This window comes from Miniopterus natalensis, chromosome 5 (assembly GCF_054644295.1).
Source record: "Miniopterus natalensis isolate mMinNat1 chromosome 5, mMinNat1.hap1, whole genome shotgun sequence".
Classification (NCBI taxonomy): Eukaryota; Metazoa; Chordata; class Mammalia; order Chiroptera; family Miniopteridae; genus Miniopterus; species Miniopterus natalensis.
This window is the reverse complement of record NC_142085.1, coordinates 66371401-66393471: the sequence shown is the minus strand read 5'-3', so window position 1 is coordinate 66393471 and position 22071 is coordinate 66371401. Positions and strand designations below refer to the sequence as shown.

At 36.8% G+C, this 22071-nt stretch overlaps 1 protein-coding gene across 2 annotated transcripts in view; it reads right to left on the bottom strand.

Annotated features, from left to right (window-relative positions):
* The window catches only part of NKAIN2 (sodium/potassium transporting ATPase interacting 2), a 754712-nt gene that overhangs the window by 121398 nt on the left and 611243 nt on the right, over positions 1-22071 (bottom strand). For both annotated transcript variants that reach the window (XM_016212728.2, XM_016212719.2), the window contains exon 4: positions 1758-1958. In XM_016212728.2, coding sequence (XP_016068214.2) covers positions 1758-1958 — 201 coding nt within the window. The remainder of the gene's footprint in view (positions 1-1757; positions 1959-22071) is intronic.

Sequence of the window (22071 nt, the reverse complement as noted above, 5' to 3'; positions counted from 1 at the left end):
TCAAATATCATAGAAACGATTTATGCTGGTTTCTAAATATGTACAGTTCTCCCTTCTTTCTGGCCCTTTTGTGACTGGGTAGGCCTACGTGACTACTTCTGGACAATGAACTGTGAGCAATGAGCTTCTCCTCCCATGGAGGAGCATCTTTTTGCTTCATATCTATCTTTGCTCTCTGGCATGGCAACCCATGATGACTCAGATGGTGGCTGCTCTACCACCTCGTTTCTTTAGTGACAACAGTAGTGGAATTTCCTGCTGATTCAGAAGAATAAACTTTTGTGGTTTTTAGTCACAGAGATTTGGAAAGTGTTTACTAGCACAGCATACTTAACCTATTGTAATATATATAATAAAACATATATAAATGAAAATATATGTGTATTGTGTATGTATATTCCTCATTTAAAAAAATCTAATAATCTGCCTGGCCACTGTGTCTCAGTGGTTGACTGCTGACCCATGCACCCATGCATCTTGAGGGTTTGAGTCCCAGTCAGGGCACATGCCTGGTTGTGGGCTCTCTCCCCACAAAGGGGAATGCAGGAGGCAGCCAATTATGATGTTTCTCTGTCATCAATGTTTCTATCTCTCCCTCTCCCTTCCTCTCTAAAATCAATAAAAACATATTTTAAAATATCTAATAAACATATTGGCTATATAATTGGATCAGTTATATATATGAGTTAATTAAATACACACATGCTCACATGTTTTTTAAATTCCAAAAAAAATTTGTGTGAACTAATTGGTGCCATTCTACCCAGAACCTATGTCTTGTTAATTAAGAATTGTGAAATAATACCATTCCCAAAGTGATTCATGAAGAAAAATGTAAAAAGTATATCCTACTTGCATTATTTGCTGTTAACAATTTTAAGATTATGCACATTAATTGCAGATCTACATGGAGTCTTAGAAAAATATATGTGGATGGGCACATTTAGATCTATAATAAATAAATGAAGACATGTATAATAAAGTTGCCTTAACTTTATAAAGCCCATTTAATTATTCATTTAACCTTAGTAATAGGTTTTCCTGAGAAAGAGATATGTTATTTATCTTACCTCTTTGTCATAGTGATACAGTGTAAAATAATGTTTTATATAACATAGGCATGTATTATACAAATATGTTCTACAAATACGTTACACAAGTATGTTACACAAATATGAAGGACTTAGGGGAGTTCTTTATCAGTATAATACTGTGAAAAATGTGGGCAGATTGTCCTAAAACTAGAATCCATAGCAAAGCAGAATTGTTTTGAAGGGGGACAGGGATAAAAGGTGATGGATGGTACTTGGGGGAAATCTAGGAAGGGGAAGATAGGGCACATGGAGAAGGAGTCTCAGGCCCAGCATACACACAAAGCAGCGCGGGTGAGGGGAAGGATAGCTATGGAAATCTTATAATCTTGGGGACTGCAGTGTGTTAGTAGTGAAAACTCTCTGATCTTCCCTTCAGAATCTCTGGAAAAATCTACCAAAAGCCAAATAATCAAACCTTAACTGGCTGGATTTCTTATGTAATATGCTGAAGATACCAAGGTTTATTGAGTCACTGCTGAAAAGAATCAGCACACTCAGTCCAGGGCAAGGCTTAACCTCAAAACACCTATTAAAAATGGCATTAATTAAGAAAAAGTAAATAGCCACATGTTACCTGCATAGTCCATTTGTGTGTACCGAGACTGCCCAGAAATAAAACAATTCCAGAAGCACTAAAAAGAGTGGTTGGCTGTCAACACTTACTGCGAGGACAATCTGCAGGGAACTGTGAGCCACTTCTATGTACTGGTACTCCAGAAAACACCCTGAGACCGTGATGTAGCGATGGTCTTCTGGGGCCCAGTCTGGGGCAGGTGTCACTGATGTCACCGTACAACCTGGTCCATTTTCCATCCACCAAGATCGGTGCATTGAAATATTAAAAGTCAGGATAAGGTCTGTTTCCTGCAAGAAGGCAATTTATAAGGATGAGAATTACTTTATAAATGTTAGCTTATTTGGACTGACTTGTTCTGAGTTTCCCATTTGGAAATGTGACTCCCCCTGCCTCTTACTGTATTTTACAGGTAGAAAAAAGGCATCTAAAGTAAAACTACCCATTATCCCTGAAGATTATGTATCTATGGATTCTACTTATGAGGTTTACCTGACTATAACAATATAAATAAAAATATTTATTAGTAAAATTATCAATGACTTACATTAATTGTAAAACTGAAGAGTCCTTATCTCTTAGGACTTGTAAATATTACAAAGGGTATAATTTAAACTATTGTCAAGTGAAATTCATCTTATTTTAAATCTATTTTCCTCTCCCTAGGAATATTCACCCTTTGCCCGTTTTAAATATTAGAGTTGTACTTCAGTTCAGCAAAAGTTAACATGTTAGGGCTAATACTAAAATTTGTAAGATCTTTACTTAATAAAACATAATACTACTTGTTTTCCTTCCCTTTCCTATTATTTTAGCAAAATTTCCCAGTCTTTTCAATCTTGTCTACTTGTACTATAAAATTAGCCATAACATTTCTTAAGAAATATCATTAGCAACCTCTTGCAGGGGAGAGAAAATAAGCCAACAACTCTTTAGATGAAGTTCAGCATATTCATGTGAAGCTATAAATGCAATAAAAGGCATAGTTTTTGTACTTAGAGAGCTTATAATTACATATACAAACATGGAGCTATCAATAGCACATGGACAAATGTCTCCCAGGAAGAAAACAGTGAAAAGGAATGCATCAATTACATTCTATTACTCAGCAAGTCATCAGGGAAAATGAATTCTAACAGAGAGGGTCAGTGACCCATTCTCACTCCAAAATGAGGCACTAGACTGATCAGGTAGATCTTGCATAGAAAATACCTTAAATCAGATTTTGTGACCTTGAACCACTCACTTACCCTGAACATGCGAAAGGGTTGAGCTAAAGTGAACAGTGAATTTGGAGAGTAAATGGGGGATTCCTTTGGAGAGAGCTGTGCTATGAATCTCACCATCTCCATAAGGTGGTGGTGGGAGAGGGAGTAACTTTTCTTCCCTTCAAGCCTGGTTGAGAGAGGCTTCAAGCTCTCCCTTGGAACCTGGGAGATGCAGCAGACTCATTTCTGACTCAGCCCTGGTAACTCTCAAAATAAAGTCTGTGGCTGGAGCTACTTGCTAAGTGGCCAAATAAAAAGTGCCTACATTTTTTATTGCATCAATTGATTTTTGAATGTTGAACCAGTCTTTTATACCTGAGATAAATTCAACTTGGTATGGTGTGTAGCTCTCTTTGTACATTGTTCAATTCATTTTGCTAATATTTTGCTGAGAATATTTGCAACTATATTCACAAGATATTTATCTGTAGTTTTTCTTTTGTCTGTAATGTCTTTCTGCAGTTTTTCTATTAGGTGAATGTTTGCCTCATAGAATGAGTTAGGAAGTTTTCTATCTACTTCTATCTCCTGGAAGAGACTGTAGAAAATTGATATAATTTAGTTATTGGTAGAATTCACCAGTGAACCCATCTGGGTCCGGTGATTTTTGTTTGGGAAAGTTATTTAATTTATTTAATAGATATTGCCCTATTCAAATTGTTTTTTTGTGTGTGTGAGTTTTTGAGATTGTGTCTTTAAAGGAATTTTTCTTTTTCATCTAGATTATCAAACTTGTGAGAATAGAGTTGTTAATAATATTCCTTCATTATCCTTTTAATGCCGCAGGGATCTATAGTAATGACTCCTCTTTCATTTCTCATACTAGTAATTTGTTTCTCTAATTTTTTCTTAGCCTAGTTAACAGCTTAGAGATTTTATTAATATTTTCAAAGAACTAGCTTTTGATATAGTTGATTTTCCCTATTGATTTCCTATTTTCAATGTTTTATTTCGGCTCTAATTTTTATTATTTATTTTTCTTCTGCTTACTTAAGACTTAAAATGCTCTTCTTTTTCTAGTATCTTCAGGTGGAAGCTTAGGTTATTGATTTTAGATCTTTCTTCTTTTTAAATATATGCACTCAGTTCTATACATTTCCTTCTAAGCACTGCTTTCCCTGTATCCTACAAAGTATGATATGTTGTATTTTCATTTTAATTTAGTTCAAAATAATTTTTACTTTCTCTTGAGATTTCTTCTTTGACCCATGTGTTGTTTAGAAATGTGTTGTTTAATCTCCAGTGTTTGGGGATTTTTCATTTAACTTTCGGTTATTGATTCCTTTACATATTTTTCACAGTCCATAGCATATCTAACACTAATTTTTTAAAAGTGACCAAGAGAACTATGAGGACTCATTCAGTATTAATTTCGACATGTTCTAACACTTCAGAACCAATGAAGTCTTTTGTTCATTTGCTTGTCCTGCTGAGGACCTCTGACGTGGAATCCCACAGCCTTCTGCTTCCATCAGGCTCCATGCGCTTGACGAGTAAAACTGGACATGGGACTTCACTTACCATTATTATTTCTCTCTTATGCTGGATCCTCAGTTTCCTGGATCTGACTCAGATGACTTAACATTCCTCTCAGCTTGACTAAGCATGTTTCTCCCTAAGTGTAGGCCTCTGACTTCATTTTCCTTAGAATATTTACTTTAGAAGCTTGCAATTATAAATTCATACTCTGCTCCTTTGAGATGTAAATTTCTTTTTCTTTTTTTAAAAAAATATATCTTTATTGATTTCAGAGAGAGGAAAGACGAGGGAGAGAGAGATAGAAACATCAATGATGAGTCATTGATCGAGCCCGCAACCCGGGCATGTGCCCTGACCAGGAATCGAACCCTGATCGCCTGGATCCCAGGTCAATGCTCAACCGCTGAGCCAGGCCTGGTTGGGCAAGATGTAAATTTCTAAAATGTAGGATTGTCCTTCTCAATGTCCTGGGAGCCATCCTTTTAGAATGTAATTATCAAGAAAGCACCCCTTCTCTCAGTTCTTTTGAGTAGATAGAAGTCTACTTCTGAGAAGTGACAATTAACAAACACAGATGGTTTAATCACACAGACTAACCCCTCCCCACCCCCCAAAAAAGTTCTCTAGTACTTTTCCATTAGATCACCGGGCATTAAAATTCCTCCCAACTTTTGCTTCAGTGGAGTGGAACTGAATTTTACTCTTTTATTGCAATAGTCTTGAATAACCTCTTGAATAAAGCCCTTGCCTGTTCAACCTGGAGTTGCGCTCAGTTCTACACTGAAACCTCTCTTTCCTCCTGCAGTAGTTAAAATAAAATCTGTCTTGCCATTTTTAACAAGTGTCCAGTGTAATTTTCTCTTAACAGCTCTCATGTCTTTCTCTTACTTGATTTGCTTTCTTGTTTCCCAGAGTCCATAATTCACTAGTTTCTTAAGAATAGGTGAATGATTTTAAAACTCAAGTGTTTTCAGTCTACTTTTATATCACTTGACTGACATTTTGCCTGGATATATACTCCTTGGTTGAAAATAATTTTCTCTCATAACTGAGTGGACATTTCTCCATTACTGTATCTTCTAGTTCCCAATAATACAATTAAGAAATTTATCTTTTTGTTTCCTGCAATGTTTTTATGTAACCTGTTTTATTTCTTTTGTTCTCTTGTATCTTTTTGTTATAAATATTTCAAAAACATCAAAAAGTGTAGAGGCCATTATAATAATATCATTATACCCACTACTGAGCCTCATTAAATCTTACACTATATTTGCTTGCAGTCATTTTTAAAATAAAATGTTGTACATATAAATGATATCTCCACTGTATTCTTCCTGAATATTACTGCCCTCTCTCCCTCTTCACAGATAATTACTATCATGATTTTGGTATTATTATTCTCATGAAAGTTTTCTATAGTTTTATTGAATATGTAAATATTCAGTAATGATATAAAATGTTTTTTAGGTTTTTAAATGTATATATATGCTATAACTTATTTTGGTTCCATATTATAGTTTTTAGGATTATCTATGTGGAATATCTTTTTTCAGCTTCAGGTTCTAAAATTCTGTGAGAGAGTACCTTGATGGATTTCTTTTTCATTTAGTTTGTAGAGCAACTGGAGGGTGTTTCCATCCAGGAGCCTTTTCTTTCCATTTTAAAAAATATCTTGTGTTATATCTTTAATGGTTCCCTTCCCTCTACTGTTGTTACAGGAGTTCCTGTAAGTCAGGCATTTGACTTCCAGACCTAATCTCTTACATTCTTATTTTTTTCTTTCCTATTGTTCATATTTTATATTTCTCTTTACTCTATTGGAGATTTTCTTTACCAAGTATTCCCAATCTTACATTGAACTATATCTTTAATTTTTGAACTCTTAAGAATTAATTTTTCTTCTCTAATTATTGCTTTTGTATCAAAGTTATTTATTTTTACTACCTAAAAAGTAGATAAATAAATAATATTAAAAATAATTATCAAGGGTTCACTGTGTGCCAAAGGCAATGCTCCTACCCTTATGAGTGTTCATTTTAAGGTGGAAGAACAAATATATAAGAATACAAAAATATCTATGTAGGGATTAACATACAAAGAAAAATATATTCAAGGAAAGAAATAGAATGATGTAGAATTGGGTGGTGGGGCAAGTGTGACACTATTTTAGATACAATGGTAAGACAATATGTCTCTTATTAATTTGTATTTGAATGAGTCCAGAATGAAGTGTAGGACTGAAGAGAGCAAACATGGGAAGAACATTCCCATCAGAAGGAACAGCTAGTGGGAACGCCCCGTAGATTTTCTTTTATGTTTGTTTTCGTCTCTGACTTTATTGTTGGAACCTTTCCTTAAAAGTCTGGTGATCATTGGTTGTTGGTTTACATCAAAGAAGAGAAAGTAAAACTTGATTGGAAGTTTTTTTTTAATGTATTAGTAGGGTAGTCAGCTGGTATCCTTCACATATAATGACTAGGCAGTGCCTTCTAAATGCTAGATCTGTGGGAATGTGGAGAACTGTGTTCGGGGTCTTCCAGTTTGCTTATGGGCAGATACCAGACTGCAGTGTCCTTGGGCTAAACTGAGAGGGAGTTGGTGGTCTTGCTACATAGTATGCAGGACTTTTTTTCCAGTGCCCAGTCTTTTAAATTTAATCCTCATGTCATCAGAAACTTAGCCATGCCTACTTGTGCCACAAGAGTCTCACCTGTCCAGAGGGGAAGCCTGGTTGTATGACCGAAAGGAAGAGCCTAGGGCAGTGTAACTCCTCCTTGAACAGATTACTCAGTCATTCCCCTTTTTTAGTCCTCTGTCTCAGCCTTCTAATCCTTCCACTCTTAAATCCTGACTTTGCAAGGGTCTTATAGGTCAAATTTGTACATTGGAACCCTCCTCTGCATATTTATAGTTTTTAGATTTTTTTCACACTTCTAAGTGACCTGCCAATCCTGCATCTGCTTTTTATCTTTCAAAATCTGTTGTCACCTCTCTTGTCCATTACTTCCCCCTTTCTATTCTCGTTTTACTGTGGGTTTATCAATTTTTATTCTTTAATATCACTTGGCGGGAATTCAGAATGAAATATAAGTAAGTGCATATTTTCAACCTGCAGCAATCATTAACTCAGTGATTCCTGGCATAATCTTATATTCTCATTTACTTCTTGTAGATGTTTAAACAAAGGTCTCTCTGAGTATGTGCATGTTGTGAACCCTGAGGACTAAGAGGCATCCTGGTGGCTACCTGGGCTCAAATAAAAACAACAACAACAAAAGGCAGAGCCTAGCAGCCATTTCTGTGCAAGGGCCTCTCACACAAACCACACGTTAACGGAGAAGCCTCTGCACCTCTGCACCTCTGCACCACTAAGCTGTCTTCCTCTGGGCCCCTAAACTACCTGCCTGGGCTGTGTTTTTGTCACCTGAACCAGCCCTTATAAAAGAGTTACTGGAGTCCTAGGTCAACTAATAGGCCTGGGGCTTTCCCCATCCAACCAGAGCTGTGCAGCTCTGACCTGTGGGAGCAGCTCTATTCTGAGGAATCAGGGGCTCCTGTCTCTATAAACCAGTTCCCCTCTGGCTAGGACAGCACACTTTCCAGTGCAGCCCAGTGGGGAGCTCGGGGGGGCTGCAGTGCTATAGAGCTGTTCCAGAGCAGCGCTGTTTCACAGCCATTCTGTATAACCATGAGCTGTTTGCACCAAATAAAGTTTCTCTCTTCACCACATTCCAAATTGGGGATTCCTGTTGGTATTGAATTGGTATCAATGACCATCAATTGACAATATGTGTATTATTTTAACCACAATATATAAATTCTTGGTTGTAAAACAGAGAATATAAAGGTCTTCTTGAAGTCCCCTATTAAATTCATCAGAAATTCCTAAGAGTGATCTGCTCCATGCATAATCAATATTCTATTTTATTACCATATTTTTATAATTTTGATTTCAAAATAGTAGGGCCTTTTGAGACAAAGAAGTAATCTCAGTAGTACAAAATAAGACAGAAAACCACAAACCAAATCTTGTAGAATCTGGGGTGGATTTATGTTGAAAAACACACAAAATGGGCTCAGAATTTTAAGATTCAAAAACTTTTATATTTGAAGAAAATTTTCATAATTATTTGTTCAGATTAGTATAGTGACCAAAAATTCATTGTACCAATATATTTATTCATCTCTCTTAGTAAGTCTTCAAAACGTTCAGATTAAGGGACCTCCTTTTTGGTCATGTCACTTTTTTCAAAATAACAGGGTTTGCTGTGTTACATGAAAGCTGCTATTACACTAAAATTGATTTCTGAAAAGGGCTACATGTATTCAGGTCAACACAAGAAGCCTAATTGCTCAACAAATAATAAGCATTTGATAAAAAAAAAATAGTTGACAAGTAAATAAGAAAATGATATTAATAATATCTCAGAATTTCAATAAAAAGCTAAAATTTACTTTCACAGGTTATGGCATTGAAGAAGAGTATATATATATGTATTTTTTGAAGGGTATATATTAATATATCCATTCTGATAGTAAGCAGTGGAGGTTGCATTGCAGAGTTCAGAAGCTGGAAGGTGAGAGAGAGAAATTTTGAAAATCTGAAATATTTTCTTAGATTTCTGAAGTATTCAACTACTTAGTTCTTCTTTTTGAAAAATAATATCGAAAATTGATACATTCCCATTTCTAGACTGCTTAGTCACTATCTGAAGTGCTGGAAAACTGCACTTCTATGTAACTGACAATTAGGTTCCAGTTATCAGCATAGTTACCAACAAGTATTAATTATTCATATGCCATATGCAAAGCACTCTGCCAGGCCATAACGATGTAAACAGATATAAAATGCTATTCCTAATATTATAGAGCTTATTGTCTCTTTGGGGGACAAGGTATAAAGATAAAATATAACTATTCAAGGCAGCATTGGGTAAGTTTGTAGTGAGAGGTGTGGAGAATCTATGCACAGGTCCTTAGAGAGGATGATGCCTGTGAATCTGCTGAGACAGCCTCCTAGAGATGGGGACTCTAACTGGGGCAGGAAAGGAGGGCCAGGCTTGGACAGCCATCAGCCTGGGGGGGGGGGGGGACATTTGAAGTAGAGTGGACCAAATAATCAAAATTGTAAGGCTAAGACTAATTATATATTTATGGATCTGTAAGTAGCCTTTATTTTATGAGAAAGGAGTTTGTAAGAAGGAGTAGTATAAAATAGTTTTGGAAAGTTAAGTTGGGGTTTGACTGGGGAGTGACCTAAATGTCAAATCAAATGTCCTGGTTTATTGAAAGATTTTTGATCAGCAATAGGACATTGGTAGTGTCCAACATGAACCAAGATTAATTATAATACACACAATCCAGTCTCCTGGAGCACTGGAGTGGACATTGCAGGTGCTATATTAAACAAGTCATTATAGAGGTGATGACACAAGTGCTATAAAACCCAAATGCTTGACCTTAGTCACCCCAGACTATTCTGCTGGGCTCTACAATGGTCGGGGGAGGTTAGGTCCAGGACTAGTGTTTTCAACACTCTCAGTGTAAGAACAGGAGGAAGTTGGCATTCCCCTTACCTTAAAACATACTTTGGTGATGACATTAGAGGAATGCCAACCAAGCACATTTAATTGAAAGAAGCAACTTTTAACAACAACAAAAACACTCTATGGAGTCAAAATATTTATATTAATAAAGCATATATTTAGTTATTAGGACTGAGAGAAGTAGTTAGGAAACTCTGTGATTGAGTGATATTCTATAATTAGCTGAGGAGGCAGGATTTGGGATAGTGGGGAAGGCTATATTTGACACCAAAAATCACTTTTTCCCCAATAAACTCTTATTTATTTACAACCAATATACACTGGGTTAAAGTTTAAAATACTGTCAGAAAGCATTGTGTCATATCTCATTGTTGATATCTACATGTGGATACTAATTCACAGGAAACCCTGAAAAAGTCTTTAAAATCATCATCATTCATGGCTAATTTCTGTCTGGTGAATTTATATTCTAACCCTAAATACAGCTATTTTTTTTTATTAATACATTTATAGATCTATGCAAACCTGCTTTTACATATAAAAGTCCCAATGCTAAATTTATCCTGGTAACATACGAATCAGTGAAAGCAAATCATATTGTTCAAGATGCCAGAAAGACGGAGCTGAGAAAATATGGTTTTAAAAAAATAAGCAAAATTACAAGTGCACTTTAACAGGTTGGATGAATGTTGCATATATAGGAATGTAGCCCAGAACATAAGGAAGTTCAAATCTATCAGCTCTAAAATCCAAAGACGTGATTCATCCTACTCTATGATGCACTTACAAGAAGTAGATGGAGCATAAAATATACATTTGTGCCCATACTTTCGTCTAGAATATTCAACTATGGGTAACTGAGATTTGGCTGATTATGGGTCATAAGTTCAATATGATACCATCGTGAATGTTAACTCCAGTTTCTGATTTCTGTTGTTATTGAAGAAAAGATTTAAGAAAATATTTCTGTGACCTTGGGAAACATTACAACCACTGCGCTTGAAACAGATGAGAAAAGTCCGATGGTTTACAGATTCCTAAAAGCTAGAATTTTTAAAACAAAATGTGTTTCTTCCCATTAGGTAGAAAGATTCACTAAAAATTTAGTATATAATATTTAAAGTTCATTGACATTATGTTTTCATTGTTTCTAGCCTGAAAATAGATTTCTCTTATCTGTGTTCCCCCCAAAAAGCCAGTATTTCACTTTTCTAAATCTTATCCTGACTGCCTTCTTAGTTGAGATAAATGTTCTATATTATTGCACAGCTGGTCTGCACTGTCTGCATCCTGAGCATTGCTACTAAAGTCAGGTTTTTATGAAATTCTCCTCAATACCTCCTATCAACAGCCTGTGTATCTCTCAACATTATAATTCATATTTTGGGCTACTCTTTCTAAGAAGCTTTTCCTGATTAATCCCATTTTTTTTTTCAACATCACAATGTTACACCTGGTACTTCAAGAGCAATATTATCTTGGTCAATTGCTTTCTTCTGAAGGGTAAAGAAGTATGTTAAGCCTCCATAAAGTCACCATTCCTGCTCAAGAAATGCATATTAACTCTTGGCTGGAGAAGAAAGTCTGCATCTGGACTACAAGTTTTGTGTTAAGATGATCCCTGTAATGTTCTAAAAGAGAAAAAAAGAAAAGAGAGAAGGGAGGGAGGGAGGCTAAGAGGAAAAGAAGGAAAGGAAACCAAAAAAAGAGAGAATTCAATAAAGAAGCCTCCATGCTATATTAAAGTTAATTGAACCTCCAGGCTCAAAAGTCTTATTTTCTTCATTTATTTTTTTTTTACTTCTCACGTTAGGACCCATCTGCTACGAGTGGGATCTAAGTTTGGCAAAATGAGTCTTCTCTCCTCTCTTTCACAGCCTTACAAGCAGATGCTAGAGGCAGAATTTTCTCAGCTGGTTACAATAATGAAAGATCAACTTCTTACTAACTTTATAGTTTTCCACGTACTGAAACCTCTTCAGGCAGCCTTTGCCTGCTGTTTTCTCACCTTCCCCTTTTGTTCCCTCCTGGCAGGTATCTTTTCCACCTCGTGAGTGTTCCTTTCCAGTCTAAGAGCTTTGAAAAGTGATCTGCATTCCCTCTAGGGGCTCAGGGAGGCAAAGACCATGTTAGCTATTTCAAGAGACGTTACTGCCATCGCAGCACTCACCGAAAGACCACCGTTTCATTTGTTTTCAAAGCACACTTCTGTGGATTTTTAATTGGCATGGAGGCACAGAGGTACAGATGATATGGAAGGCTTGGAGACATTGAAGGAACACTGCAATGTCCTCCTGAATGGTTCCCCACCACCACTACCAGTCATTATCCCACCTACATATGCAACCCACCTCTGGGACTGGCATCATGTCCCCAGCGTCTGAAACTCTGACTTGGGTGGCATCTGTGCTTGTCTCAAGGGTGTTAACTGGTTAATGAAATTGAATTGGGAGCCCAATCTAATTTGAATCCATAGCTCAAAATGTATATTGGTTTAATTTGTTACCAGAGTTGCTAATAAAGTTTCATGTCCTTTCTTCATTCATTCTCTGGGAGAGAACAATCCATGGGAAAACTACCCAAAAATGATAGCAAAACAGAGATCAGCCAAGTGTTAATGTTACTGATGGATTTCATAGTCATTTTTCAGTTATTGACAATGGCCATAACTGGAGAGGAAATGAAATGCTAAGTAACAGAAAATTTCTCTGTAAAAATCTCTGTAAATCTTTAATTTTGAAGATAAGTGTACCTCTTGGTACATTATGAGCTATGCAACTTATTGATAAGTTTGAGGCACTCTATACTTCAAAAAAGAAAGGAAATAAAGTTTATGCATTCATTACCTAGTAAATGCTATAACAACATTTAGGGATTACTATACTTATTTAACAGAAGAAAAATGAGGCTGAGCATGGATTTATATCTGCAAAAAGTTATTTTTATTAAGAATGAAACTAGTTTTCAAACTTTTATTTTTTTCTGACTTCATGCTTTCCTACTGGACCTTGTTGCCTTTTAAGGAAATTATCTTGACCACCCAATCAATCACTGTCAAAATACCATATTCGGTCTTCTTTAAGAGAATGTACTAAAATAAAAAATGGTGGACACATAATTCATACAGTTCATTTCAAAAATTTCCAGATGCAGTTCAGAAACCTAGTCAATATTATAAAAGACTTTGACATGTCCTCTTAGATGGCTTACCAACTCTAATACAAAATTCAATGTGCCCTGCATTTACAGTAGTGTTATATTTGCCATGCATTTGGATGAAGACGGTTTGTTTTAGTGTTTTACCAGACACTGATAAAATTGCATCCTGTGTCCAGGGTGGTTGTGGGGTCTAGAAACCATGTCATATGAGGAACCTTAAGATAATTTTGGTTGATTTGTCTGTAAAAGAAAGGAATCAGAAGGATAATCATAATTACCTTCAAATATTGAAAGAAATAGCAAAATCCAGGGGGATCAGACTGATTATTTTCAGTTACCTTCAGAAAGGCAGGCAAAGATTCAAACTGATGAATTTTTCTGGAAGGTGAGGCAGACCAAAGGGTCAGAGGTGCTTTCAGAAGGAATGGGTGGCATTCTGAAGAACGAATTTTTACAGCCAGTCATTTTCAAGCAAAAGTTGGAAGGTCATTTAAGAGTGAAGGCTGCCCTCAAAACTTGTACAATCTCTTCCCTCAAAGTGATTCTGATTACAGGAAAAGAAAAAGATTAAATATCACATATGATAGGATTTTCTGTTGCCCAGGTTTATTCAGTACCACTTAAACTCACAGGGTAATGTAAACTTCTGAGGATATCACTCTACCTGCTTCATATAAAATAGAAAATTACACTATAATTTAAAGTCTACAAATGGCTAGTTTATGCCCAGCTAATAACCTGCCTCCATTGACAACTACTCATTTTAGCGATTAAATACTGTACTATGCTGTATTTGACAATGATTATATATAAATTCTCAGCATCAGGGCACTTAGGAATCTCTTTCGGAGTATCAAAATCACTTAACCTCTCTTGTGAAAAGGAGCAATTATAATAAATTTTCACCAATCACTGATTATTCACAGCTAGAGCCAAGGGAACGACTTGAATTTACACATCAAATCTGGAAAGATTTCTACAAAAATTCAAGCAATTTAAGAATTTAATCTAGTTAGAAAGTTCAAAAGGTTACTTTTATAGAATATGGCTACACGGTTTTCAGTAACTTTGGACCAGTCATGCACCATTTGATGATGAGAACACATTTTGAGAAATGCTTTCTTAGGCAGGTTCATCCTTGTGCGAACATCACAGAGGGCACTTACACACACCCTGATGGCACAGCGTGTACACAGCTAGGTACACGGTGTAGCCCGCTGCTCCGAGGCTACAGGCCTGTACAGCATGTCACTGGACAAAACAGCACGAGATGAAATCAAGCACAAGAGAAAACGATGCCACGGAGAGACACAGCGACCGCGAGAGGCGTGAGGATGCTGCCGGCCTAACAGGACATCATGTTTACAGCAAACTTTTTTATAAGCACAAAAAAGTACACTCTAAAATAAAAGCTATCACGTAGCTAATACATAAATGAGTAACGCAGTCATTTATTATCATTATCAACATAATGTACTATACTTAATTGTGTGTGCCATACTTTTTTATGACTGGTAGTGCAGGTTTGCTCACGCCAGCATCAACATAAACATGTGAGTAAAACATTTTGCTGTGACCTTACGACAGATACAATGTCACTAAGGGGATAGGAAGTTTTCATCTCTATTATAATCTTATGGGACCACCGCTGCATATTTGGGAGGCCGATGACCAGATCATGGTTATGTACTTAAAAAATTCAGTGACAAAGGAACGGAAAGTTATTGTAGATCCTAAGGCTAAGGAAATTCAAATGACCTGTCTGACTCCTTCCACTCTAAAATGCAGTTATTAATTTTCCCTGGTGCTACACTGTCACTTAGCATGGAAGGAAGCTTTAGTTTTTATTAACTGTATAATTTGATTTCTCTCTAGTTGAGTCCATGTTAATCATTCTCCATAAAGAGAGGTGTGTGTGCCTGTCAGATGACTGAGAATAAGAGAAAAGGGAAGAGTAAAAATATTTCATGTTCAGGAAAATTTTGAAAGAGCTCATGTAATTCATTGCAATCACTTCTTTTTTTTTTCCTTTTTCTGGTGGTTCTAAATTATTCAGGTAATTATGCAATTTCTTTGCTCTGTTTACCACTGGAAACTAAGATAGCAGGGCTGGTGGGAAAAGTAAAACACTGTGAAAGAGACGACTTGAGCTCATGACCACGGGCATCGTCCTCTATATAGCTTTCTCATTCTGTGACACAGAGGAGATAATGACTGTCCCTTTCCAGGTAATCGACTCCCAGAGAAGTACAATGGGGTTGTTACCTGGAGTGAGGATGAATTTGGTCTTAGTGGTACAGCTCTGCAGTGTGCTGACATAAAGAGATTTCTGACAATTTGTAATAATGAACCCTTTTCATCTGAAAAATTGAGTCCTTAACTGGGGATTAGCACATGGCTGACAGCCTTTCCATATCACTTAAAACGCTCCCCTCTTTAGCAAAGGCCAGTCTTGAGATGCTTTCGCAGTGTTAGCGGCCAGATCCTATGTCCTGGCTACTCCACTTTGTCACTTTATCCACAGCGCTTCTTCCCACCCCCTATTCTGACCTCTGCCTAAGTGTAGCAAACCTACATTTATTTGTCTGTGTATATTTCTAAACACAATGTTGACTTTCCTAGCTTGCTCTAAGCTGTCTTCTCTCCACTGTAACATAACACTTCAGACTCGACATGAAATTGCAGTAACTATGTGACACCTTCCTATGATAGCTGTGTCCTGCCTGTAGCTTCCTGCCAGCATAGTTTACTTCAGATTCTGGGCCCTACAGAACTTCTGTACCTACCTGCTTTCCAAGACATAAGGCACGTCAGCATAGCACCTAGAGTCTAAATATACTCACTAACTGCTGGCATATGCATCCTTTGGATAGGACAAGTGTCCAGTATAACTTTCAAAGTGACATTTATTGAGTCTGCAGGTTGCATGGACTTAGAATAAATGTATTGTGGTCACGTGAGTTCTGTCTCTTTATATGTTGGTTTAACCTTTCTTTTTGGCTAAAATGGATATCTCGAATGTACATAATTTTTTTGCAATATCTTAATGTTGAAAAAGGTTTTGATGTTTATCAGATTTAAACCATAAACACAGAGGCTAAAGGAAATGAATAAGAAGCTTGTGTTCAATTAGATTAATGGTCACAGTAGGTATTGCTTTGCTTCTCATAAGCTCGGGGGTACTTACTTTCTTCTGCAATGTAAACAGAAAACAATATTTCTCCTGTGTACCTGGGTAAATTATTCCTTCCCATGGGCTAAAATAAATTAAAAAAATCATGATACACTGATTTTTTGGGGGCATAATTTGAGATAGGAAATAGAATTGAGTATGAATTTGGAGGCTGGTCAGAGAGATATCATTTCAGAGCCTTCTAGAGGCAAAAGATAAACTGCCTATCAGTGTCGGAGGAAAACACCTGAAATTTCAACAGTTAGTATTTGGGGCAAAATCCGTTGGAAGTGGGAGGACTGTTCTGGTTGACTGCTGTTCCCCCCCCCCCCCCCCTTGCATATCTCTGGGGCTTACTTCTTAGACTCAATAGATTAGGAGAAAAAGAAAACATACTTATTTCCCACTCTTCAGGTTTTCAGAGATGAAAAATAATTTACATTTCATTTCTCCTCCGGGAAAAGGATGGGAGAAATATATCTCCCATGTCTCTTCTCTCTTAGCTGAGCCACCTCCATGGAGAGTGACTGATTTTGATGGGGGAGTTTGGAAAAGGGAGTGAGCATGCTCAGTTCAGTCGGAACTCTCTTATTTGGAGACAGCCTATCTGCAGAGTGCACACCATCTTTATAAGCTCATGGGGTGAAATCAGAGGCACGTGCTACATCTTCTTTGCAGTGATATCTCATATAGATGTTTTATAAAGATACATTCATAATTTTATGCTTATTTTCATAGAAATATGCAGCTCAACTGAATGTATGTCTGGAAGCTAAATGATACTGAACTAGAGAATGGGACATGGAAACAGGAGGCCCAAGGAAAGTACTGGAGAGAAGTTTGTAATATACAAAGGGTCCTACATACCCTTAGTCCAGTTTTAAGATCTACTGAGTCTGTAACCCAAAATCTCTGTACACAGCTAATTGGATAATGAATGTAAAGCTTATACAGATAAGATCAACAGACCCAGTTAGGTTCTGTCTGTTGCCCAGATTGAATATAATACATTCAGATAAAATTAGCTGCATATCATTAAAATACTCACCCCTAAGTCATTGTAGGTATTCTAAATATGTCTTGGTTGAAAACCTGAAATGGTAACCTGAAAGGGCCTATTGCATGAAAATTAACTAAGATTATAGTTCTTTAAGAAAATAAAGGCCATTACTGTGAAGGATATAATATAAATAAGATATGATTTAGCCTTCAAAGACTGTGCAATCTGATAAGCTGTCAAACAACATGTGTAATTACATCATAAGGTAAAACATGACTATAGCCTTAAGAAAGTAAAAAACACTTTTGAAGAAAAGGTCACTTCTGGTTGCATTATCATGAAAGGCTTAATAGAGTGGGCATTTTATCTAGGCCTTGAACAAAGAAAATTTAAGTAGGAAGAGATTTAAGAGGAAAATGTGGGTAAAGGTACAAAGTGAACAAAAGGATTTACAAAGGATATATTTAAGAAATGGTGAGTTAGTCTGTGGGGCTATAGTGGTTTACTGTTCTACATGTGTGTACATATGTGAGTGGGTATGAGTATGTGAGTTTGTGTCAGCACGACTGTCTAAATCTCTGTGCGTGAACACACACGAGTGTGTAAAGGTACATGAGTGTGAGTGAGCATGTGTGTACATGTGTAAATGTGTGTGAGTGAGGGTGTGCATGTGAGTGTGAGTATGTGAGTGTGCGTATATGCACATGCTGCCAGGACAATCACTGTGGGGCAGGCAGTGAGGCAGCAAGTGGGGTGTGCTGTAGGCAAGATGAGAACCATGGGGCACCACACACACAGTTAAGAGGACTGAGGACCTTGGAACCAATGGAGCATCTTTTTGAGTTCATACAATCTAGGAAGCCAGCTTGGATGATTGAGGGTGTAGGCTTGCATTGCATAAGAAAAAGCAATGGATGTAAACTAACATATGTTGACACTTTATCAAAATTATTTCATTCTTACTACACTCCTTTGGAGAGAATGTTCTTACATCGAGAAAACTGAAGCTGAGCGATTGAATGACTTGCTACAGGACGACTGGGACCCGGATTGAACTCACAATTTGTCTTACTCCAAAGCTCATGGTTTCCCCCCAATACCACTGATTTCCAAATTTTAATGATTTGCATAATCTTCCTTGGTTTGCCTTATTACCAATGTGCTAGTTTCTTAGCTTTGTTCTTGTAATTAACTTACATTTATAACTTATTTTGAAAAGGAAATTAATATTACTATTTGATGTGCAGGTTATGCTTTTCTAATACAAATTAAAAATTCCTATATAACATGGCAGCCTCTAGCTAGCCCATTAGGTATCTTTTGTAATAGAAAGATATACCCCCAACTCCTGAACCCCAAGGTCCACTTTAGTTCTGATTTAAAGGCACAGGGCTTGGTGCACAAAACTAAGATTCATTTCAACCTCCACTTACCTCTTCAGGCAGGTGCCTTGGGGCAGGACAGAACCTGCACAGCATTATGTGGTGGCCCTGAGTATACCTATTAAGTTGAAAGAACAAAAAACCTGCCTGGCTATGTACCTCCTCACATAGTCTAGCACACTTCTGGAAATACTGCTTTTCACAGAATAAGAGGGAACTATCAGTTGTCTTGATATCTGTGAATTCCTCTTTGAGCCTACTACTTATGAATGGAAGGCATTTAATGAGGCATGAGTCATTTGACAGAATGAATTTCCTGGATGTTTAATGCATCTTTAAATGCATGTTAAATAGATGGATTTACACACTTGGATATGTAAATTCTGCTTCTTTGGTCCATGAATCTCCATAAAGTTGATGATAAAAGCTCAGGTATTCTAGGACTGCCCCTTGATACAATTATATTCTGAATCCATGATTCATTTACTGCCTATTTTTCAGAAGTTTCAAAATTTCATCAATTCAGAGCTGATCTCATGCTCCTCCAAACTCAGGAGAGAGCTTTCTGAATGAGACTTTGGAATCTGGCCTTTCACCTCTGCTTTCAACTTTTAATACCCCATTCGCTGTATTCCTACTTAGCTCAGATCCTGGCAATTACTTCCTCTGTAGGTATTCATGCAAGAAGAGAATAATGTTCTTTTTTCCATATTCAAGTGGTAACACAAATTAAGTAAATTGAGTTACTTTCTTTCTTTTTTAAGAAGACAATGTGTTATGGCAGAAAGAGTAAGCACTTTGGAAAAAGACACACTTTGAATCTGGCATTCAATAGTTTCTAACTGTGTGACCTTAGTCAAGTTAATTAACCTTCCTGTCTTCCTCTTTAAAATGTAGATAATACTTTTAAGTTATTCTGTGAGACCAAAAAACATAAAGCATCTGCCGCACAAAGTAAGTTTTCAATGAAAATAATTTCTTTCCTCATTTCATAATAACTTTAAGTTGTAAAAAATGACATGAGAAAAGCTATGCAAGATTTTTGAAAAATATTTTTGATGAACCACTGGTTCATATGCAGCTATTTGGTATTAGCAAACTAACCAGTTATTTCCTTCTTGCTATTTCAAGAAACTACCTCTCACCAGATAATAAAATAAAACCAAAGGACTATGACTTCATGTTCCTGAATCGTAAGTTCTGGCATTTTCCTTCCTCGGTCACTGGGGTCATGGCCTTATCAAAGAGCAGCGTCTTCTCTGGGCACCTAGGTCCCCTGGTGTGACAGCAAAGGAAACTCTACTTAAGAAACTGACATGTAGCCAAGAGTCCCTTCCCTCTGCTGCCTCTGTGGTTTAAAAATTGGATTTTTAAGAGAAGATATGTCCCAGGGAAAGAAAGAAATTATACTCAACTCTGGTTTTGCAATTTATGTTTAGACTCTCTGATCATTGTAGGTAGTGTGTAAGTGGAATGAAGGAAACTCTAGTGTCAGGAAGATAGAGGAGGCAAACACAGATCAATATTGTGGAGGGTGCTCAAGGAAATGACTTTTCTTCCTACTTGGTATTTTTGATATATGAATGATGCATCTTAGCGATTGGATTTTCTTAGTTTAGAACAAAATAAATATAGAAAAGCTGGATTGAGAAAGCTGTAAGTTAAGATGGAAAATTTTAAGACATTAAGCATGACAAATGAGCCACTTTAGTCTATTTAAAAGGACTAATGAGAAGATCCTATGATGGATTTCATTTTTTACTTAAATAACCTAACCATTTGCTCAAGTGATATTTTCAAATTCAAACCTCTCATTTTAACAGGTACATACTCTGATTCCAGACAAACACATGCCACAAACACACTCAAACTTCTTGAGGACAACATAGGGCAAGAATTAAAAGCCTTATCTTAAAAAGTGTAATTTTGTTCTCTGCTTTTGGGAAAGTACAGAAAATATAAATACTATTCCAGACATAATTTATAAGACTTCCTCAGAATTGGAATTCTGAAAAAAAAATTAAAAAAAATGGAGGTATGCCTGTGAGAATGTCTTTTACTAAATTCATATTCTTTCCCTTCAAACCATTCCACCATCTCATGAAAGGATAAGAAAATTGGTATTTAAGCATTAAAATTGAGCTCACTTAATTTCCATCTTCTGTGATTTGTGTAATTTTTAGTCTTAAAGGCACAAAAAACCCTCAGAAATTATATTATCTGCTTTTAAGTAGGAGAACCAGATGGAAGTACCAAATCTCCTAAATCTCATACCAATGTTCATTTTTACACTTTTATTCTTCTAAAGTGAACAAATTATGCACTTTTATCCTATTGACTTTATAGAGATCATCGTTTAAGCAAAATGCTCTCTATTTTCTCTTCCTTTCTTTAACATCTGGACTTTGCTATCTGCGAGCACACTCACTAATTACCTCTATTGATCCCATGGACTGATTTTTTCACACAACATAAGAGTCCAGAAGGTTTTCTCTTCTTAAGAGCATGTAACTCCTGATGGGTTATTATTACCAGTCTCACACCCTTCTTTCCTTCCTCTGATAACAAGAATACTATTTTGCTTTGGGATCCGCCTTTCCACATGATGTTAAGCTAACCAATCATAGCATTCATCCTCCTAAACACACTGATTTGTAAAAGAGAAAAGCCTTGTTTCAAGTAGGGACACTCAGAGTCCATTTGGGGACTAAAATGGTCCTTGAAAGAGAGAGTGTCTCTCTTTCTGAGAAAGAATATATAGTAGACTGAGAAAGCCTGCGCAGGGGAACTCACTGAGATGCAATATGGCTCCAGTAGAGAAGGCATCTGGGAAGTGTTGAGCTCTCTGTTTCACCTTCTGTGACTATTGAACTCTCTGTAGCCTCAGGCTTGGCTGACCACCCAGAAAGCTGGAATGCCACCCAAAGCCCAAAGATAAATGTCATGCCCCCAGGAAGGAGGTTAATGAATGTAGAGAGTGTGATAACTGCCTGATGTTATCTGTTTACTTAGAAATGCACTGTTTTTTCTGGTGGTCTATGTGACTACCCACCATATGGTTTTACCATTAACCCCCTATAAAAAAGAGAGCCTGTCTTGGGAGGGTGTGGATAATTCCTGGCCGGCCACCACTGGAAGCAAGCAGCTGCTTTGCCTGTGTATGTATGTTTCTCCTATGAAAGCTCTTAAGAATTTGAGTAAGGCTACGTGTCAGTTCTTCAGAATCAATCCTGAACTTAGACTTTTGAGGCTTTCCCCAGCAGCGTGTAGAGGCCTAGTGCCATCTCTCCTAACCCATTAGGAAACATGTCTGGGAGTGAAGCAATAACACAGGGGAGGAAAAGCAAATAATAAGAACAATGAAAAAAATGAAAAGACAAGTTTCTGATGGATTCAT